The 23,515-nt window shown below is 28.5% G+C and overlaps 1 protein-coding gene across 1 annotated transcript; it reads right to left on the reverse strand.

Moving 5' to 3' along the window:
• Nucleotides 1-1,080: 1,080 nt before the first annotated feature.
• LOC123293599 (sodium-coupled monocarboxylate transporter 2-like) lies at nt 1,081-23,294 on the reverse strand. The gene is made up of 11 exons (XM_044874479.1): nt 23,047-23,294; nt 15,044-15,203; nt 14,185-14,302; nt 14,033-14,100; nt 11,855-12,006; nt 3,031-3,171; nt 2,746-2,854; nt 1,867-2,160; nt 1,723-1,809; nt 1,484-1,659; nt 1,081-1,330 (listed from the first exon to the last, which is right to left on the reverse strand). The coding sequence occupies exons 1-11, from the start codon at nt 23,232-23,234 to the stop codon at nt 1,081-1,083; spliced, it is 1,743 nt and encodes a 580-aa protein (XP_044730414.1). The 5' UTR covers nt 23,235-23,294.
• Nucleotides 23,295-23,515: the final 221 nt, after the last annotated feature.

Below are 23,515 nucleotides of genomic sequence, written 5' to 3' on the forward strand. Positions count from 1 at the left end.
TTATATGCTTAATTCCGAGACCAGGACTCCACATTCTTGAAATCTGTTACAGCTAAGTTAATTTTGATCACAAATTTGAAAAGTATGACCCAAATTTAGTAGAATTACATACTTGGTTTATCAAAATTGGATAAAATTTGGATGATAGATCAAAATTAAATTTTTATGATTTTGATGACGTCATTAAGTTAAAAAATTCGATTTTTTCAATAACACAGGCAAATTTGATCCGATCTTATAGGAATTTTTTTTGAAACCCACTATTTTTGGGTCATTCTTTTCAGTTGTTATGGCAGTTTTTCGCTAGCTATCACTTATATGCTTAATTCCGAGACCAGAACTCCACATTCTTGAAATTTATTAGAGCTAAGTTAATTTTGATCACAAATTTGAAAAGTATCACCCAATTTTAGTGGGGTTACATACTTGGTTTATTAAAATTGCCAATATGATACTTTTTGATACCTTTTAATGAATAGCGAATATATTAATAATCACTACAATTTTAATTCAATTTTGTATTACTCTGTACTTTATTTATTATCAACAAAATTACGAATTTGAAGATTAATCAGTTCCTCATGCAAAATACCCCAGTATTATTTTTTAGAGTAATGGGTTCCTTAAAAATATGTTTTGCTCGGAAACGTAGAGAGAAATCAATACTTTAATTTGATACGCTACTCTAAAATAGTTTATCAATTAAATGTACAGTAAAACGACATGATTATGGCGACTCTTCCCAATTTTGCCTTTATTCTTATGTTGAATACTATCACTATACAAATTTTCATCAAAATCGTTAGAGCATATTCCGATGTATATAAGGCGCAACCTAAATAATTGCCAACGGCGCTATGTAGCCTCGTTACGGCCCTGCACATATAAGCCTGCCTAGTGGATGATAATTATTCTGGGCCTATAACCACTTTCATTTTGTATTTGATAAACAAATGAATTTCCAATGAGATGTAAGGTAACTACGGTAAGGTACAAAATAATTTGAACCACAAAATTATTGATTTCATTTAAAAAAATATATATTATCTTTATAAAATTTATTTTAAAACATAAAAAATACTATATTTTTGTTATTTTCATATCAATAATATCATTCTGTTGTTGGTGTTCACTATTATTAGTCTTAACATATTTATGTACAATCGGACATAATAAATTACGATCCACCTTCTTTGATTCTTCTTCATTATATGTCAAATAACTTACAATTAAACCTACAAATACTGAAATAAATGTACCAAGTACGGTATAACTTAAATATGAAAATCTAAATAAGATGAATGGTTCGTGAATATCTTCTTGAGCTTGCCTAAAAACCAATAAACAATTTGTGTTATTAAATTATTACTATTTTCAAAAAGGGCCGAAAATTTTTGATGCTATTATTAATGTAAAAGAAGCTAAACTTCTTGTACTTTTTGGGTCTTCTTAAACTTTAAACTCTTAATTAACGTATACTTACGCCGTATGAACGTATGAAGAATTTAATTCGAAAAAGTCCAAATTAGGATTCGGACACTCTTCCGTGCTTATTGGTAATTTGAAATTATTATTATATCCTTGAGAAATTGCATTTTGTGCTCCAATACATATGACAGCCATTCCAATAACGCTAGCCGCTGCTCCTGAAATAGCACCCTAAGGCAAAAAAAAAAATGTGCCTTTATTTGTGCGAATAAATTTGGATAAAAATAATATTACCTTCGTATTACATTTGGGAAATAATGTACCAAGTATAAATAATCCTAATAAAGCACCTTCCGTGATTCCATCCATTAAATAATTAATCTAGAATAAATTTATAATTAAATAGCGCTCAAATCATTTTTAAGACAATTTTCTTACTTGTAAAATTTCCCCTAAATGTTCAATTACAAACACCAAACTCCATGCAATAACTCCGCTAATTAAAACAGTTCCTTTCATAATTAATCCAGCTTTTAAATCAGATAATTCATATCCCAAATAATTTACAATAAAATCATTATAAACTGTTGCACCGATTGTATTCAATTTTGCTGAAGATGTACTCAATGCAGCACTAAATAATCCAGCCATAAAAATACCAGTAATACCCATTATATGTCCCATTGTTTCTGTTACAAATAATGGTACCATTTGATCAGATTTGCTGACTCTCTAAAAAGAACAAAATTTCTCTAATTAGTTTTACCAAATGCGCTGCTCATCGAATGCATAAAAAAAGTTAAATTGAAAAAAGTAAAAAAAAAATTGTCGAACAGTTTTGGGACGATTTGGAAAGGGAGGAGTGCTTTTCTAAACTAAAAGTTTCAGTTGTCATCATGCAGTTGTCGGTGACTTCGGTCGAATTGTTTGATCGAAAATTCAATATCAATCAAAATGATTATGTACTCGTCTGAGGCACAATCTTAAGTTATGTTAAAATGATTCGAACAAAACGTCCAATAATAAAAAAAAGAAACTTTTTTTATTCATTGTTGAGCCAAAATATCCGTCCGAAATCACGGACTCGCAACACTATATGTATTGCATCAAAAGCGTACATCCCTTTCTATTCAAACGCCTGAGTAATTCTCGATCAAAAAGCACTTAATGACTCATCGTCATATTTTGGCATTAAAACAAGTTCAGATCCAGGAGGAGGCACCTGCTTTTACCTGCTCCCCGTGATACATCCATGGGTAAATGAATGTAATTTTTTTTAGATTTTTGTTTAAATAAAATCAATAGTTTACAACTTACTCCTTCACTGATCGGATCACATTTCCAATAATTTGCATACAAAACAATGCCCAATAAACATGCCGAAAACGTTAACATGGTCGTTATTATACACATGATAGCTAAAACACTTCAACAATATTGTATTAATTATATTCTCTTGCAATTATCGCATCTAAAGCAGTTCAAAGATGTCCAATATTTTCAACCCTATTCACTTCACTATCCATCGAAACAAGAACATTAGATAGAATATAAAAATAATGATCATCTATGAACTGCTTTAATGAATTAGCTTTCAAATACCTTCTAGCTTGTTTTAATGTTCGAACTGATTTAAATTTTTGTATGTTACTTTGATCGATTGGAATTTTTGCTATCCAATGGAATGTATTTCCAATTATGGCAAGCCATAATGAATTTCTTATAAATGGACTTGGATTCAAACTATAAAAAAAAAAGAAATGTATAAATATATATTTATATATTTTATAATCTTTAATTCACGGATACGGAATAATCTTTAAAATTTTTAGGCCAATAACACACAAAAAAATTTGGAAATCGGTTGACCCTGCAAGTCATCCCTGTAACTTCCCGCTAAGAATTGACTCATAACGTGTAAAAAATTTTATCTATTCTGATGTTATATCCACTCGCATTTTATTGTAATTAGATGTGATCTTAGACTAAAATCTGATTTATCGATGTAGTTTTTATACGTTGAGAGCTGATTAGTTTTTGAAATCGATCGGTAGTTCTCTGAGCTCAAAAATGAAGATGTTCGATGCTTTTGAGCTTCTAGCTCAAAAATTTCATAGACGTTTGATAAAACACTATTTTTTAAATTTTCAAATCGCGATAACTTTAGAATGAATAAACCGATTTTCACGCGGTTGGTGACATTCGACGCAGTTTTTGAAGCTTCATGAAGAATCTTTAAGTTTCAATTGATAGAACAAAAAATTTTGAGGTTATTCCGAAAAAACGCTTTTTTGGTTTTCTTTCGTGAACGATAACTCACGAACGAATCCACCGATTTTGACCGGACTGGTGGTGATCGACGTGGTTTTTTGATGTTGAGAGCTGATTAGTTTTTGGAATTGATCGATACAGCCGTTTAAAAGTTAATCAAAAAAACCACTTAAAAAAAATTTTTTTTTGCAGTTTTTTTGAGATTTCTCGAAATCTTATATTATCTTATATTATTATGAGAGGTTTACATACATCCACACACACACACACACACACACACACACACTCATACATACATACAGCCATACAGACACCCTCGCGGAAGTAGTCAGGGAAGCTTCCTGACACCTTAAAACGTCGAGATCTGATGAAAACTCGATTTTGGCAAAACGGGGTGAAAACAATAACTTCCCTATTTTCTTAGCGGGAAGTTAAAAATTAATAAATTGACTTCAAACTACTGGACAGGTTTTAAAAATATGTCCATCAAACCAAAGATCAAATGTACTCAAGGGTTAGGGTATATTTTGTAACGAGAGTAAATAAATGATAAGAGCACATGGGAGGGAATTCTCTCTGTATGATTTTCCGAATGAAAAATAAATTATGATTGCTCATCAAGTAAATTTTCCGGACTCAATGGGCAGTAAACTACTTGTCGCACCGAAAACAGTGTGATATGATATCCTGCATGAGGTAAGTAAAAAAAATCATAAAAAGATACCTTGAAGTTTAATAGACGCAAATCTTAAGAAAAAATTTTTATTCTAAAAGAAATCAATTTCGAATATAAAATCGCATTAAAAAAACTTTTTAATTTCCATAATAAATATTCTTTCATTTATTGTTAAGAGTTGTAAATCATTAAAAAGATTTAGCTATAATAAGTTTTATGAATTTTAAGGTCGAAAGGACTTTATAGACTATTGTCTAAAACCCAATATTTAGGTAGTTATGCGCACTATTAAAACCCAATAAAGTAAAGACATTGTTGAGTCAAGTACCTACTTTAATGTTTAATTAATTAAAAATTTTTGTATTGCTAACACAAATGTAATTAAAATTTTACCGTCGACTTTTAATCTAATTAATCTTATAATTTGTCTACACGTCAAACTGTAGGCATAAATCAGCAATGCTAAACAGAAAAGACCAATAATAAAATCTGTTATGTCATGGTAGATGGATACTGACCGTAGTTTTCAATTAGGATTAACTTTTTTCAATAATTGTCCAAAGTGTATAAGATAAAGGTACTTTACTCTTATGCAAAAATTTACATTTTCAACAAATCTTGTATACGAATGCAAATTGATATCTTCCTGTTTCATATTGAGTTCTAGGCCATGCAGAACTTTATATCAAGAATTGAACTTTTTTTCATAAAACAAATAATTAAAAAGTTTTCCCTATGGTAGCGACTTAATTAATAAAATTTTCCATGTATAAGCGAAGATATTGAATTTCCAATAATTATAATTATTGTTTATCCTCTTACAATTAACAGTAGCAGAGTAACCTAAAGTAAATTAAACTTAATTCTGAGAAATCCTGATTAAAATAGTATAAGCGCCAAGGCAAGTTTAGGCTTATGGTTGAAATTATTTGTGCCTTATTTTCAACTTTGATGATGAATTTTGTTATTACTTCATGAATGTAGACACAAAATAGGAATACAATTTTTCGATACATGCTTTGGTTTTCGAAATATCGAAAGCTATATAATTAAACAAAAGTTTCAACTTACGATATTTTGAAAATTACTCCAGATATCGAAATATTGTATTATACGAGTATTGTCAAGTTATAACATAATTCACGATGAAAATATATATTTTTTCTAATTTTTATCTCCACTACCGTGCTCATACATCCTTAATTAATCGGCCACAACGGGCGTTTTTGTTTTCAATAATTTATTAAGGTTTTAACTTCAATTTAAATATATTTTTTTTTAATTTCCACCTACTAGTTTTGGAGAAATCTATGAAAACATACTACTTTTAAAGTTATTTATTTATTTAAATAATCGGGCAATCCCCCTAAAATTTTCAGAATTGATTTAGACTTAGAAAAAGCATGCCTTTTATCCAAAATTGTCCTGGCGCTCGTACATTCTTAATAAGTCTGTAAATTTCACAGCAAAGTCAGGGACGAAGCTAGCAGTGATGGATTTAGGCCTAGGCCCGTGAGGCCCGGGCCTAGGGCGGCAGAATTTGAAGGGCGGCAAAATTTATGAAATGCCAAATTTTTAGAGTCACAAAAAAGTAAAGACAATCAATTATAAAAATTGGTTCAGAATAGTTTTTATAAAAAATTTTCGATAGAAAATATTATAATCCAATTCATTAATCTACTTCTCAATCTGTGTGGGTAAGATGTTAATTTTTTAATCGATCAATGATATTCTTTATCGAGTAATGTTCTTTACTTTCTGTTTCTTTAGTGAGATTAATCTCACGTGTATGAAGCATTTTGAAATTATTTAATCCAAATGACTTCTCAATTTGTTTTGAGTATTCCAGCTACAAATTGTTCAGGAGAAAGATCTTTTTCTACTCTTAAAAGGGTAAAAACCTATTTACGCGCAAGCATGGGCCAAGATAGACTTAATGCACTTGCATTACTGTCTATTGAAGCCCAACTAGTCCAAAAAATTAATTACGGCGACATAATTGACGTTTTTGCACGGACCAAAGCCAAGAAAAAGAAATTTTCAAATTGATTAATATTAAAAGAAATATGAATTATTTATCTGTCTAAAGTTTATATATATATATATATATATATATATATATATATATATATATATATATATATATTTATCTGTCTTGTTTATCAGTAATTTTTAAAAAATTATATTTCAATAAATTAAGTTACTTTAAAATAAAAAACTGGATCAAAATTAATGAAATTCATTCTACCAACAAGGGCGGCGCATCGAACGGGGCCTAGGGCGGCAGCAAGTCTAAATCCGTCACTGGAAGCTAGTCTAATAAAATTTTTTTTTTCTTCTCTTCATACCTCTATAATTATGTAATAAATTTTTATTGTTTTCAATAATTCTGATATTGACCTTTAAAACTGACTGCATTTTCATCAAATGGAATAAAAATTAATAGAAAATGACATAATATTTATTTATTAATTGTATATACTTATTAAATAGTTATAAAAATTAAGTAATTGCTAAAACTTTTATTTATATTTTTTGTAATTTTTAATCACTCTAATAATTGCAATGAAAACAAATGTAGGGGAGAGTGTCCAAAAATGATCCAACTAAGAAAAAATACAAGTTAGCCTTTATTTATTTTAACTTCATACATATTTACAATTACATTTTGATGTGGGTGGATTGGGTTACTACGTTCTTATCCAAGCAACCACAATGTGATCAATTATACCGCCCCCATTTAATTTAATTGTTCACGCTGCCGCTGCCTGGGTTCGAACCCGCAACCTAAGTCTAGATAAACGAACGGTCTACAATAATGAAGTTATAACAAAATTCATCATGAAAGTTGAAAATAAGGTACAAATAATTTCAACCCTAAGTATAAAATTGCCTTGGTGCTCGTACTACCTTAAATACTCTTGACAATTTATTTTGCATCGCATTTAATTCATAAAAGACTATATGATGTCGTAATCTTGTTGTCATTGAAAAATTCTGCAAAATAGTTTTAGAAGATTTATATATTTGATAAACATTTATTTCCCGTTAAAAGGAATGCCGCCTCAGCATCCAGATGTTCAATTACATTAATCATAATACTTTATATAAGATAAATGATAAATAAAAAAAAAAAGGTTTATACTTTCGTTGACAATTAAGTACGCGTTAATTTATTAAAAGTGGCCTTGATTTAAAAAAGTTATCCCATCATCATCACGCGATCAAAAACTGTTTTGTAATATAATCATTATTTGATTCATTAACACGTGTAAAGTATGTTCAAAACAAGCATTCATCACTAAAAATTTCTATACTTTGCTTTAAACAAAGCGGTTTTGTTCAAACTAATTTTTACTAGTTAGAACCTGCTATTTACTGGTAAAATTGCTTGAGGCTTACGAAATCATTACTTTGAAATAAATTCCATTAGTGCTAACTGTATGAAAATAAACAATTGACAAATCTAATTTTTGTTTAGAATAATGCCCGGAATATACGAAATCTAATTTTTTAACCCGGTTTGTAAGTTAGTATTCCACCCTATCTTGGTTTATTTCGGATTTGGCACAAAGTCAGAGCAGTTGTTTGTAATATACGGCGTAAACCAGCTAGGCCTTTATAAAGAACTCCATACATGGTTTTCAGTCAAATTTTGGAAAAAATGTATTCTAATAATCTTTCATGAGTAGATAGATCAAGACTTCCACATGCGGAAAATCTCAAAAGTATTTTGAGATATGGGAGATTAAAGCTCAATCTGTGATAATTATATATTCGTTCGTGAATTTATATGTGGCATAATATTTGTCTAGCGAAAAAAGTGTTTGCAAGATTTTTATTCTATTTCGAAAGACTTGTCCAAGAACGAGTGCATAGACTTAAGTGACAAGACGAGGAGAATGAAAATAAAAATTAATTAATTCATCCATGAAATTTATATACACGCACGCAGTCTTTAAAAATAGTTTTCCAGTGAATTTTTGCATGAGATATATTCGCTCTTGAATTGCCGAATTATGTTTGTTCCTCATTAATTGCAAAATGAATCATATATTTTAAGGCTGGATTTTCTAATGAAAATAAACACGAATTTTACGAAGATGAATATGAATTCCAATCGGTAGTGATACAAAATTGTATAAAAATTTTTATCATCACACATACTTTTGAAGCATCTTGTATTAAAGTATAGAACAGAGAATCAATTTGTATCGTCACGTTATGACATTTTATTAATTTTATAAAAATAAACTTTAGTAATTAAAAGAAATAAATTCTAATCATTAAAATAATATTTTAATTTTAAAACATTGTTGATTGTCATCTAATATTATTTAAGGAGCTGACAGAAATTTTTATGTAAAAATCCTAACCGCCTGATAGTTGGTAGGTTGGTAGTTGGTGATTACACAATATTTTACTTTCCCTGTTTCACCTCTTAACTGGCTGTTATAGGCTACCAAAAGAACCTATAATACATCGGACAGTAATTTTTAATTAAATCCTTTTCAGTGGCCCCTTTTCAATAAAGATTTCCAAGAAATTAGATCAGACAAAATTTTGTAATTTAAGTTCTTCTAACAACCAAAACTCCAATATCTCGAAAAGTATCCCAACCAAGTTTAGAGGAAACAGAAGTCTTGTTTAATTAATAACCATCAAAATACCAACCATCCAACCATCAGACGGTTTTACATAAAAATGCATGTCAACTCCGTAACTTAAATAACGTTTATGTAAGCCAATTTTACAATTAATGAATGATTTCTATTATTTGCTTTATTCCTTAATACAGAGTATTCTAAAAAAAAGCCAACACCATAAAAAATGTTTTAATGTAAAACATTTTTCAATTATTTCATCAGCAAAATTGTTTTATATTAACTGCCCTGGCCCAAAAATTGCTAACAAAATCAGAGGAAATAAAATAATTTGATTTTAGCGCCCGGTTTCTTTGAATTAGTTAGCCTTGCAACATTTTAACATAAAATTTTGAAGAATCTATTCTTAGATTAAGCTTTTTAAATTTTTTTAGAGAAACGGAATTGGTCCGCAGTCACTTGCACCGCCATATTGTCAGTGACGAACGAGGCTTTATTGAAGCAACAGGTTACTATGTAGCTCTATAACTTTTCGTCCTAAGAAATGGTAAGTTTTTTACATATTTTTTTTACATTTAGAAAAGATTTTTTATTTAAAAGGTTCTTCTATTATTTATTATTTTTTATTTAATGGGCTTTATTATACCACCGCGGTATAATAAGATCCAAGGAAAGGATTTTAAAAAAGACAACTATTTCTAAAAGTTTTAGCTTTTGTAGCCTTTTATTTTCTTTGCACTACAGCCAAAAGTACAATCGATGCAGGAAAGTATATTTTGTCTTCCTAATTCGAATTATATACTTAACCAGTAGTGTTAATATAGGTGGGCCTTAAATGCCACATGTACCTTACTTAAATTTCTGCAAGTATTCGGCTTTGGACTACAAATCGTTATTCAATTATATATTTATGTATGTACTTTGATTAATATGTTTCCAGAGACCTTTTCTTCTAATTAATATAAATGAACATCTTATTTAAATCATGAATGGATTTAACTTCTAAATATTATAATTTATAGATAAATGAATATGACCTATGTAAATTACATCATCTAAGAACGATTTATTATGACTAATGAATATAATAAACTACTAATCATTTCAGAGTAATCACCATACGCTACGGAACACGGCTTCCTTGAATTGTTTTCAAATCAAAATATATTTACATTAAAGATCTCAATATTATCTACCACCTACAATTTTTCAATTTTACTATATTCAAATTAACTCTATTATTTTTAATTCATTATGGTAGAAGAGCTAGCAACGTTTTCTAGAGTTTATTTTATGACGGCTTAAATTCAAATGTCTCTTTCTTTATTGAACTTAGGCGGAGATGAAGCAAATCTCTAAAAAATCTAAGAGTGGTTGCGTTAACTTACACTAACGTGCAAACAAACGAATCGAATTTCTGTCGAGTCGAAATTAAAACTACATTTTTTAATTATAAAACTAAATCATATTAAAATTAGAGCCCTATACTTAAATGATTTGAAAACGCATTTGTAATGTTTAGTAAAGAATCTGGCGTGGTGTTAGCAACTATTTGGTAGTTGTAATTTATATTACTAACATGAGATGAAAAATGATTTTAAAAAAATAGAGAAGTTGCTGATGTTTTTTTATTTTATATTTTTAGAAAAATTACTAAAAATTATAAAAAAAAAAACCTCGCTTTCGTAACGTCATCCCCGGAAAAATGAAAAAATAACATGAATAATGATACATGGTTTGTTTCACAGCAACTTGCATTATATTATAACGCAAATTTCCATAGAAACCGATTGGCTCACAGCCTCAACGGGGGTTAATACATCACTACCCTTTTATTAATTCAAAAATATAACTATTATTTATTTTTAATAAATAAAAAAATGGAATTATTTACAAAAAAATTATTTAAATATACTTTATTAGATGAATTATTCTTTGATTTATATATGAATCTACAGCAAAAAAAATTAATAATCTACTGTTTTAAAATGATTTAAAAGCCAGTAATTTTTTTATTTTTATTTTTTGCTTCAAAGTTTTAGAAAGAAAATGACATTATTATTTTTGTGCTCAATAAAAATGATTTCTGCAACAAAGTATTTTACTCTTTTTATAATTTATAAAAAATTTAACGTTTGTTACAAATGTCCTATATTTGTAACAAACGTTAAATTTTTTATAAATTATAAAAAGAGTAAAATACTTTGTTGCAGAAATCATTTTTATTGAGCACAAAAATAATAATAAATAATTATTTTTAATAATTATAAATAAATAATAATTGAAAAAATAAATGTCTTAATTAAAATTGTCTGGCTACGCAATAATTAAAATTGCAATTAACCAAAAGTTTAATGACATTTAAGAAAAATAAATCACTTTCATCAACAGAATTCTCATATAAAAATGAATTGATAACGAAATTAATATTCAGTAGTTAATGGTCTTAACGTCTTCGCTAATTAAAATTATAAGTTATCTTCTTGACATCGACTGGTCAAATAGAATTATAGGAACAAAAAAGTAATAAAAATGTTGACTGCAGATAGATAAATTCAAAACATTGACCCCAAACTCAGAAACTCACGAAATTTTTGTTTTTCCTTTTTTCCAGATTTAAAGTATTTTTATTTAAATTTTGTGTTTTATCGTAACTGTATAGCAACGATACATAACGCCTTTAATACGATGCCAGACAATAAGACATTTTGGATAAAATATTTCAATTTTTTAGATAATTCCGAAATTTCAAGAAACTATAAATATTATGTTACTCAATTCCAAACAATAAGAAATTTAATTTTGGGTAAAATATTTCGTTCAATTATTAGATAATTCAGAAATTTCAAGAAACTATAAATATTATGTTACTCACTTCCAAATATTTAATCGCCCACCTTCATCAGCTCGTTGCCAAACATTATCCCATCCAACGTTTACAAAACCAACAATCATAACCGAGAAACAGGCTGCGACTACCATTACTACTTGAATCATATCCGTCCACACAACACCTTTTAAGCCACCCTATAAATTAACAAAAGTTACATGCTGAAAAATTTGAAGTAGAATTTGTCACAATTGGAAATTCACTATCTTTGTTAACTATTTAAGGTGGTTACATCCGTAAAATAATATATTACACATCTAGGGAGTAAAAGTGAAAAATGTCCCAAAAGGGAAGTTGAGGATAGCATATACATGAGATCTGATACATTCTTTATTTGCACCCGTGGTGTGTATACTATTTTCCTGCTTGACGGATGCGGAAATAATAATAATTTTTTTGAGTTAATTTTCCGGAAAATTTGTAAATCTCTATCCCTATCCCTAAATATTGTAAATATGAAAGAAAAGATGTTTATTTGGTTTTGATACTTTCGCGCAAATCTACTGAATGGATTTGATTGAAACTCTACAATAATATAGGTGATAAATCAGAATAACTCATGAGCTATAATTTATAAAGACATATTTTTTTTATAACTAATTATATTAAATTTGGTCTGCCATTTCATTGCGCCATCTATGGACGTCATTTTGAACCATAAAGATTTCTGTAAAAATGGTAAAAGTTAAAATGTATAAATGTTAAAAATACAATTCATGGTCATCTGTTCTGATATACTCAATGAATTATGACTATTTTACATTTTTAAAACAACTGAAATCTGTACAAATATTTTATCTGTATAAAACAGTCTTTGCTTTGAAACCCAGCGAAGCGGGCGGGTATCAAGGTAGTTTTACTATATTTTTTTAATTTTGGTATTCTTGCATTAAATTTTCTTCAAAAATATCAACAAAAATTTTGCAAAGTTTATCAAATTTAAATTATCATAGAAAGAATTTCAGTAATTTGTACTTTTTTTTAATGTCATAGACTAGGATACATAGGCGCATTGTCTTGCAATAAAATATTTCAACAGCTTTATAATTTTAATACCTTTCCAGGTGAATATGGCTAATTTACGACAAAAAACTAACTTTAAGAAAGAAAATTATATTTATGATATTGCAGTATAAATCAAGCGAATAAGGGAATATAAGAAATTGATAAACTCTCACCGAGAAAGGTCAAAAAATTTCCCGCACGAGTACGCCGATATGATCTTTACTATCATTTATATAACATTATCTATTCGAACCCAAAAAGTATAATTTTCAAAAGTTACATTTTATCAAGGACATATGTGATAATGTTAAAAATCAATTATAAGGAATTGCTAGCTACTTAGATTATACAAAAGAGTCATGGCTCTAACCTTTTGTTATTTATTAAGAATTGAGACAATTTTGATAAAAGAATTTAAAAGTTTTATTATGTTTACATTTTAAAACAGGTAGTTAAAAATAGGTCATTAACTCATACAGGTCTCACGTCTGTACAGGGTTATTCACGTTATTCGACACGAAAGATTAGGTAAGGCTAAACTGTTTTTAAGAAACTGTTTGATTGGGAAATATGAAAGTTTATTGACAGTACATTTTAAAATTATTAGCGTAATATCCAGGATAAATGTACAACACGAAAAGTTGTATTTTTTAAATGTAAGACCCTCTTTATATTTTTTTTCAGGTTCTACGGTAAAAAAAAAGTAAATTTCATTACGATTTACGTCACTTAAAATTCACGGTTTTCGAAATATTCTGTATTTTCTGAAAATGTAGTAGTTTATATCAGTTTTTCAAACCAAATTGAATTTGGAGGTTGGAGTCTACTAATCAACTAATCATCGATTGAGTTTTTTATCACAATTGTGAATAATTCAATTACGTATACAGGTTGTTCTAAAATTATTATAAAAACTTGCTCAACTTAAATAGAACGCTCTGTATTTTATGTCAATAGAACATCTAATATAAACTCTTCTGATGATGTATTTTTTATCAAAAACCAACAACCCTCCAATGTGAGGAGGTCCTAATTAAAATTCATTTCATCTGCCAGTACTAAACAAAAGGGTCTGGCCTATTCTATACTGTGTCTGATAGATTTTCAAAAACACGTAGTTTTTTCTGATAAAATAATTACCAAACATTTCGTACTTACCAAGGTCGTGTAAGTTATGCATATAGCTGATGCAATCGAATTGATAACATGCACATTAATCCCAGTTACTTGAAAGAAAAGAATTTAAATTATAAAAAATTCGTAATTAATGATTAATTAATACCTCTGTTAACTGATAACACTTTGCTTACCTTGATTAAAAGCTAATGCTGGCACATACATCGTAACAGGCATTTGTAATAATGCTTGAATAATAAATATTACCGATGTAATTATTCGTACACTTTTATTAAAACGTTTCTCCAAATACTGCAAACAAATTCAGATAAATTAATTCCTCTTATATTGAATGATAAAAATGTGAAGGCACTGGGAAGAATAAAAGACAATTTTTAGTTTTTTTTTAAATATATTTTTCCCAGCGCTTTTATAATAAAATCATATCTCGAATATGGTACCTAAGTAAGTTTTAGCAAAATCATTTTGGCATACGAGAACCGATAGGTTTAAATAGAACTACGATAACACACTTAAATTGAGTTTCAGCAGGCGTTGAATAACTAGATAGATATTGAGCTACCATAGTAACTTACAACAATACTGTTCAGATATATCAATGAACTGCCTAGCAAGTAAAATTTACAAAATTTAAAAAACCCCCGACAAATGCGGTTTCTTCCTTGTAGCTCTTCCCAAACGGAACCGATTTTTTTGAAACACAGCTAAAAACCTTCTGTTTGAAATTACCATTAAAAAATCGATTCACCCGTTTTGGAGCTACGATGCCACAGACAAACACACACACAGTCATATAGGGTCAAACTAATAACATCCCTTTTTTTATGCCGGAGGGAGGAGGGTGTAAAAATAGGTAGTCCATTTTTGTTAATGGTCTGGTCATAACTTAGACCATTGATTTTCCCAATAAACATTTAATGAAAAAAAATTTCAGATTTTTTGAATTATATTTTACGATGATAAAAATTCAGAAAATCGAATAAAAAGTAATGTGTTCCCTTAATGATAATTTGATCGAAAAATTTATCTTACCATAAAGCCAGACGAAGTACCCATTGAGAAATATACGGGTAATAATACATAAGAGGTAAATAAATATACAAAAAAGAATCCTAAATTCATCATGGCTATTTGAAATCCATATGAATAAATTTCCGCTGGCACTGCCAGCATTGTGACACCAGATATTAAACTGCAAAAATAAAAAAAACATTAAAAAATAAATTTCTTCATGAATTAAATCAAAAATTTTGATTGGAATGAAAATATTGAATTTACAATTTACATAGGATGTGTAAGATTAAAAAATTTTACATCAATTCACAAGTCTTCGGTAGTATAGTGGTCGGTTCGATTCCCCGCCGGAGAGAATATTTTTTTTTTAATTTCAAATGGAAAATTTCAAAATTATTATCATTCATTTAATTATGCTGATTGATTTTTAATTTTTCATGTGAATGTTTCAAAAACACAAACATGCTAAGATAATACAAACGGTGTAATTAAGAAATTATTATAATAAATTAATTGACCTATGATTATTTTGACTAGCAGTAATCTTAATACTTAAGTGACAAATTGTATATTTATCTTAAAAATATAATGCCACTGATTTGTAAAAATTAAAAATATATTTTACTGATAAAATATAAATAATAGAAGTTACTTCTAAATTTCTTGTAAATCCCAGATTTATTTGTATATTAATGAGAAAAGCTTGTATGAGTTATACTCGTCCAATTTTTACGAGCCTGGAAATTTATTTTAAGGAGGATCCTTAACACTTGAATTACAGAGTATTCGAAAAGCATGAATTTGCATAAAATTAATGAAATAAATCACGGACATCAGAGCAACCGCTTTAGCAATCTTTTCTTTAACGTGCAGTTACTCTAAAAGTTAATTAGGGCATAAAGGGATTAGCAAGAATTTAGATCATTTCCTATGTTTTTTGACTCGTAAAACCGATTTTTGATCTGAATCTCTTGTTAATCTTTTCATGCCCTTGCCAGCGACTGGAGTAACTAATTGCTCGTTGAAAAAAGTCGACGTTTTCACTTTTAATGTGTACCTAATGAATCTTCGTGCTTTTCCAAATGTGCCTTTCAAATTGACAGGGCCAAAAGACGAACTGGAGAAAAAGTAAAGAATAATCGATATATAATTCCCTTAACATTTAAAGTGTATTAGAAATAAATTAAGAAAGTACGGGAATATCATCCATTATAACGGATATTAACTAAACTATCGACATATAAGGATTGAGTATATAAGTATGATATTGAAATTTTTTAACTCTTGTCACATTTTCTGTTGATGAGTTTACATATTCGACGTAAGCATTTTTTTAATTATCATTAAATCAAGATTAAATATTTGGAAAAACTTGATTAGACTATAAAAACATTACGTCTACCATTTAACACTGTACAAAGATTACATAAAGATGATATGCAAATACTAGATATCTTTATTGCAACGTAATAAATAGATTAATATTACATACAAAAATTATTTTAATACCTAAATGAAACTTGTAGAAAAATTAATGGACTACTAATGACATATGACTAATAGTAGTTGTGCAGAAAATTGTGAAAATGAGGCAATTTTTAACGATATAGAGTTAAAATAAAAGTTGTAGAAGCATTAACTATGTCTATTAGCTGCTGTAAATTTTCAAAATTGTCCATATTTAACACGTAAAGAATAGGAATTCATATTGTTTAGAAGACATTTGAAAGACTTTTTTTTGCCAACTTTCCCTAAGGTAGAGCCCGCATGGTTTGTCAAGCTTTGGCGTGCTGGTTCTCGGCCATAAATTGATCAAGGGTAATAAACCATGTATATTGTCAATTTATATTTATGTTTTCTACAGTGATGGTAGTAAAGAGAAAGACACTTTACTTTTGTACATACAGTGGTTTTAGCTTTTGCGCATACAGTGGTTCAGGCTAGGCCAATATCTGATATCCAACAATATATAAGACTGAGCAAGTCTTAGTCCAATCAATGCTGAACAATCTTGAGGATATTTCATATATGAATATTACTTTTGGCCTTATGCAAAACTGAACTTAAAAACCTAATATTTTTTTTTTTAACTACATTATTTACTTTTTATCTTTTTCAACAAGCTCATCTTTTAAACCTATCGACATCGAAATGATTTTGAATTTCATATAAGCAATTAATCCACACAAACCGTTCCAAATTAAAATTAATTTCAAAATTTATAATTGGATGTGTATCTTTAGACACAGAGAGTTCTCTATCGATAAAATGGGAAGAGACTGGCAAATTGATCCTTTGCAAGAGTCAATACAAAATGTTTATTTCTGAATAAAAATACTTATCCAAAACTTCATTAATATAATACCTGTTTGCGTGTAAAAAATTTACATTAGATTTTACATTTACTGTATATGAGATATTTTTGGTTAATCATCGAGCATAGGACATCGAACATTGAATATTTAAGAAAAAAATATACATTATGTAAGTGACAAAATAAATATTTGCTTATTTTTTAAGAAAAAAATTAAATCTATTAACTAAGCATCCGTTGAAGTTAATCTCAATTTACTTTATGGCTTTAATCTGACAACTACCTTCATACATATTTATCTTTAACAGTGTGGCTGCAAAAAAAGTTGGGAATGGTATTAATATTCTTTCAAGTTCTATTACCTCAATTTTCCTTCACACTTACTTCGAGAAGTTCCGAGTTACTCATAAAAGAATATGTATAAAAGCTTGAAGGACTCCGAATTATCCTGGATATTTTAAATTGAGCGCGTCCAGCTTTTACAAATAGTCATGTGTGAGTGAATCATTTGAAAAATTACTTTCTTCTTTTAAGTACAATAAAAGGTTGTATCTAAAAAAGTATTTTTTATTTTCCAGATCATTGTACCATTAAAAAAAAAACTGTCCACAATATTTCTTTATTTTATATTTAAAAGTTTCGATAGTTCTCAAACGAGAACTAAAGATAATAATAAAACAAGTGAAAACAAACAATTGACTGAGTTAATTGTTGAAATACCATGCATAGTTAGTGTTGATTTCTTTATTACATTACACATACAAACATGTGACACATACATAACTGATAATCAAGTATAGTACATATTATAAAATTTCCGCCTAATTGGCCCCCACACGGGTAAACAGTGATGTTTACGAAACAATGTTTCAAACAAAAGTTGTTTAATTTTTGATAAGGAACATTTTTTACATTTAAACTTTTGTTCTACCTTTAACGGTTTACAAGATGGGTCCTACGGACCCAAGACCCAATTGACCTATGATGCTCATTTACGAACTTTACCTCACTTTTTACGTCCTGAGTACGCTGTAAAAATTCAGCTCGATATCTTTTTTCGTTTTTGAGTTATCGTGTCCACAGACGGACGGACGGACAGACGGACAACCGGAAATGGACTAATTAGGTGATTTTATGAACACCTATGACAAAATTTTTTTCCTAGCATCATTATTTTTAAGCGTTACAAACTTGGGACTAAACTTAATATACTATGTATATTTCATATATGCATGGTATAATTACAGGAAGTTAATATTCAAATAGGGGACTTTCTTATCTTACAGCACCACTAATATTGATACACCTTGTGATAGCGCTTATCTTATGCAACAATTTAAAAAAAAAAAGTAGGTATTTAAAATTTTAAGTCCATTATTTGATTTATATTACATGCTTGATTTAAAATATATAATCTTGCTTACTGTAGTAAGTATCTATGTATAATAAGTAATGGATTATATGCATCATTAACTAAATTTAGATATTATATGTTCACGTGAAATATTTGCATAATCATGTAAACACAATTACTAATTATTATTATATTATTTACATAAATGTGAGATACATTTAAAAAAATTATGGAAAATGTATAATTGAAACAAATTGAATATGAATTATTTATAGATATTAACAGGATATTTATTTTTTGCTACTTAAGGAACCACCGTTGATAAATGATAGCTTAGGAGGCTGAGGAGTGCTAATAAGTAGTCATTCCATCCATTAATAGGTCGTCCTGTTAGTCTTTTTCCGCTAGGACCTTTCTATGTAGTCACTTCAATTGTCCATCGCTTATCACTGCATCTGTCTACATGCCCTGTCCATCGTCATTTTAGCTTTAGACTGTAGTGCAGGACGTCAGTTAATTTTGTCTTCTTTCGAATAAATTCGCTTCTTTGTGCATTTTTCTTATTTTTAGAAGGCTTCTTTCCATAGGTTTCTGGCAACTGACCACTTTGGTTTTAGTATAAGTGTTGTAGGTGCTCGTCTGACAACCAATCAATTTAAAAAGGCAATATTATTTCTTGTTGTTATCACGAAAAATTTTGATTACAGAAATTCTAGCCTTGAATCCATATTTTGATGAATAGTTTTCGCGTGACGCCTCCAAACGTGCTTTTCGATTTGTTGCAAATATTTAAGTTATTTTGTCATTGGAAGCTACATTATTTTCATATCTACTTTTAAAACATTTTCAAGGCAATAATTTCAATGTATAACTCGTTTTCTTTAACCTATTTTCTTAAATGTTTGATAATAATTATTATAATATAATTACATGTTATCTATTTTTGTACAGCTTAGAAAATTTTTTACACGAAAGAATGTTTTAATAGTTTATAAAAAGTAATTTTCCTCTTTATATGTAGAACCTATTATAAAGATAATTTTTTCTACTAAGAACATCAATGAAAAATTTTTTTTTTAAGTGTTAAGATCCCATCAATTTAAAAATATAATTCTTATAACTACAGCTCTGTATATAAATATGCTACCAAATTTCTCCAAAAATCAAATATATAATTCAATTTTAATTTTCTCATTAGTTAAGCATAATACAGTTATGTGAAAATCATCATTTATTCATTTAATAATCTCCAAGTTTTTCTTAATGTGCTTGAAAAACGCGTGTTTTGACTTTTGTTAGGCCTCATTTAAACCCTAGAACTAAAAAATGTGATTGGCTTCGTTAACAAGCAAATCGGTTAAAAAATTTCGCCATAAAAGTATTATCCTTTATAAAATGGTTTTACTTAATTTTCACCTCTTTCAAAGCGTTTAAGTGAGGGTCGATAAATATTAAAATATAGGTATTAGAAAACAAATCAAATTATAGACATATATAGAAATGCTTACTACATTTTTTGAAAAAATTGAGGAAAATTATTATACGCCCCTGTCATTTAAAATGAAAATTTCTTGCATGCTTATGCACACTTATCTTTTTTTTTAAATCCGAAACAAAAAATTTGACTTTCTAATAAGCGAATTCTAAGAAATATTTTATAAAATTTTTAAATCTTAAGGTCATGTGAAACATTTCCATGTTTTTAATTAAAAAGCTGTAAAAATTTCCAGTTTTTTAACACAATAATAGAAATAATAATTGGCATTTAATTTTTTGCGCAATTAATTTTTAATAGGCACAATTTTAAGGCATTGAAATTATGCAGGTCGAGAGTTACACAGAAAATTACAGCAATGGTGGTGGAAAGGTGGCGGAAGTTGTCAGCTATTTATTGTCAAATTTATAATTCCTGCTCGAAAGATCAAATCCCGTAAGTTTGTGGGATTTCGCGTCATATTTCGCTCCGTGAATCCATCGGATATGCTTTTTTTGTTTTTAATAACTTTCTATCAGCCTTTTGCTTACAGGCATTATACGCCTTTGACACTTTTTACGTCTTGAGCACACTATAAAAATTTCAACTAGATATCTCTTTGAGTTATAATGTCCACAGACAGATAAGTATTTCAGACAGGAATTTAAAATTACAAAACAAATTCTGTCACTGGCTCTCGTACTAAAAACTATTTTAACCTTTATAATGATAATTACTATTTGATAATATAGATATTTTTTATTTTTATTGAACTTGAAAAATTAAAAATAATCTTGCACTTTTAATTTATATAATACCTAATCATTAAAACTATAAACCTGTTTTAATTAATAATCAATTATTTGTTTGAAAAACAATATAATAATAAATTAATTAATTATTTGTTTGTAATATTTATTTGATATTTAGTACAGTAAAGTTCAAAAATAAAAAGAATAAACCATTCATGTAAGTACAGTAATACCGTCTTGAGATCGCATATTATTTCGTTCAAATTAATTTCAGTCAAGTGTTTATACTGTTTATATTATAGCATCGCAGAAATTTTTCATTTTTCATACGTCTGAGTGGAAGCGCAGAGTAGAACATAAAACTTATCTATTTTTAACGTAGTTGAATTTGTCTAGCGTTGTCCAGTGATAGATTTAGGCTCATGGCGCGATTAAAAAAATGTATCCCCTTGCTGCCGAGGCAACGCTCAATAAACAAACTGAGTATCCTACGTCTCAGGCAAAGGCAGCTATTTTTTGCTTCTTAGGTATTATTCAAGTTTGACGATTTTTACAAAATATTTTTCATTAGTTGCATATCCTTACAATTAATATAAAAGAACCCCGCAATATTGGATAGGAAAATGGCTTTCTGTGAAACTTTTTCTAATCCACCCTAAAATATTCTTCGGATCATTCTGATCAAAAGCTCTCACAGTCGCAAAAATTTTTAACGAGCAGTTTTCGAGCTACGGGCGATTAAAGATTCGAATATATTATAGTTTTAGAATATCAATAGGAAAATGGCTTTCTGTGAAACTTTTTCAAACCGCAACCAAAAAGTTCTTCGGATCGTTCTGATCAAAAACTCTCAAGGCCACAAAACTTTTTAACGAGCAGTTTTCGAGCTACGGGCGATCAAAGCTACACATGTATTATATTTATAGAACCTTTCGTCCCCAAAGTGTTCTTCGAATTGTTCTGATCAAAAGCTCTCGCGTCCACAAAATTTTTTACGGGTAGTTTTCGAGCTACGGGCAATCAAAGCTACACGTACATTATAGTTATAAAGTTTGTAGCTCGAAAACTACTCGTTAAAAAATTTTGTGGCCGTGAGAGGTTTTCATCGGAACGATCCGAAGAACATTTTAAGGTGGGTTAGAAAAAGTTTCACACAAGCCATTTCTTATCTAATATTGCGAGGTCCTTTCCTTTAGTTAGAAAATTGTAACAAAGAAAATAAAAAGATAAACAACATTTGATAACATCGTTTTTGTGATTTCCATTTTTGCCTAAATCCGGCACTGCTTTATATTAATTCAATTTACAGTACTTTTTCAAAATATATTTTATTAACAACTAAAAAACATTATTTATAAAATGTCTAAAAGGCTGTAAATAAATTTTCCCATAATTTTTTATAGTCAATGTTACAAAACGTCCCCCAAGCTTTTTAACAGTTTTTATATTATCATAAAAAATACTTTATTGTACTTTTCAGTTCACATGTTAATAAATAACATTCTTTTTTTAGTTTTTTAGAGCTGCATTATAAATTTAAAACAAAAATCCACCGACCACGCTTTCCAACATCATAACCATTTCTGGAAAATTTATTTTCATTCAGAACTAGTCGACCGGGGAGGAAGTGAAAACTGAATTGACAAACATCACTAAATTCATACATGTTAAGACAAATATCGAATATTTTTTGATGCAGCTATCAAAAAAGGCAATACAAAATTGGTTCCAATTCAGTTTAGCCAAAATTTTTAGTTGATATCGTAAAATTAATCAAAGGGGCTACATTTTTTGGAGTGTTCACTTCCTATCCTAATTCTTGATCGAAATGAGAAAATGAATGCAATTTGTGCTGTGTCAACAATTTATTTATTTTTTTTACAGTAAAATAATTACCCTAATTTTCGTCTAATTTTGTCAAATTATATCAAATATCGTCATCAAAATTTCGCCCAAGAAATTGTAAACTCCTCCAAAAAAAAAAGCTCTGCAAAAAATTTTAACTGCCCAGCTTAGTCCCCCTTCTATGGTTTTTAAGTCATCCGGTAGAAGAATAATCAAAAAATGTTGGGTAAGTAATATTCAATATTTTCAATCGAATTCAAAACAAACAAAAAATTCACTGACCTTAAAGCAATTGATACTGCAATCGGTAATACACTTATCTCTCGGTTCCCATAAACATATTCATTAACCGTTTTCTGTTTGGAACCAAAACATCCCAAATACAATCCAACACCCAACGATATACATAATGTCAACACTAAAAATGCTACATCCAACCATCGAAAATATTCGGACATTATTTCAACCATTGTGTTTATTGTTTATTTAAAAGAAATATTTCGACAAATAAAATATATTTAAAAAAATACTGAACCAAAATTACTTAAAAAAATTATTATCCAAAATTCATTTTCGGTTAAAATCACAAAATTACTTTTTATCTCACAAAAAAAAAATACACTTTTTCAGAAAAAAAAAATCACAAAAACTTTTTGGAAATTGTTGAAAGTTAATTGTTTTTTCGTCTTGTCCGATACGTTTTGAACATTGAAGTAATTTATTGAATTTTTGAAAAGTTTTTATTTATTTT

The sequence above is a fragment of the Chrysoperla carnea genome, chromosome 1 (assembly GCF_905475395.1).
Source record: "Chrysoperla carnea chromosome 1, inChrCarn1.1, whole genome shotgun sequence".
Taxonomy (NCBI): Eukaryota; Metazoa; Arthropoda; class Insecta; order Neuroptera; family Chrysopidae; genus Chrysoperla; species Chrysoperla carnea.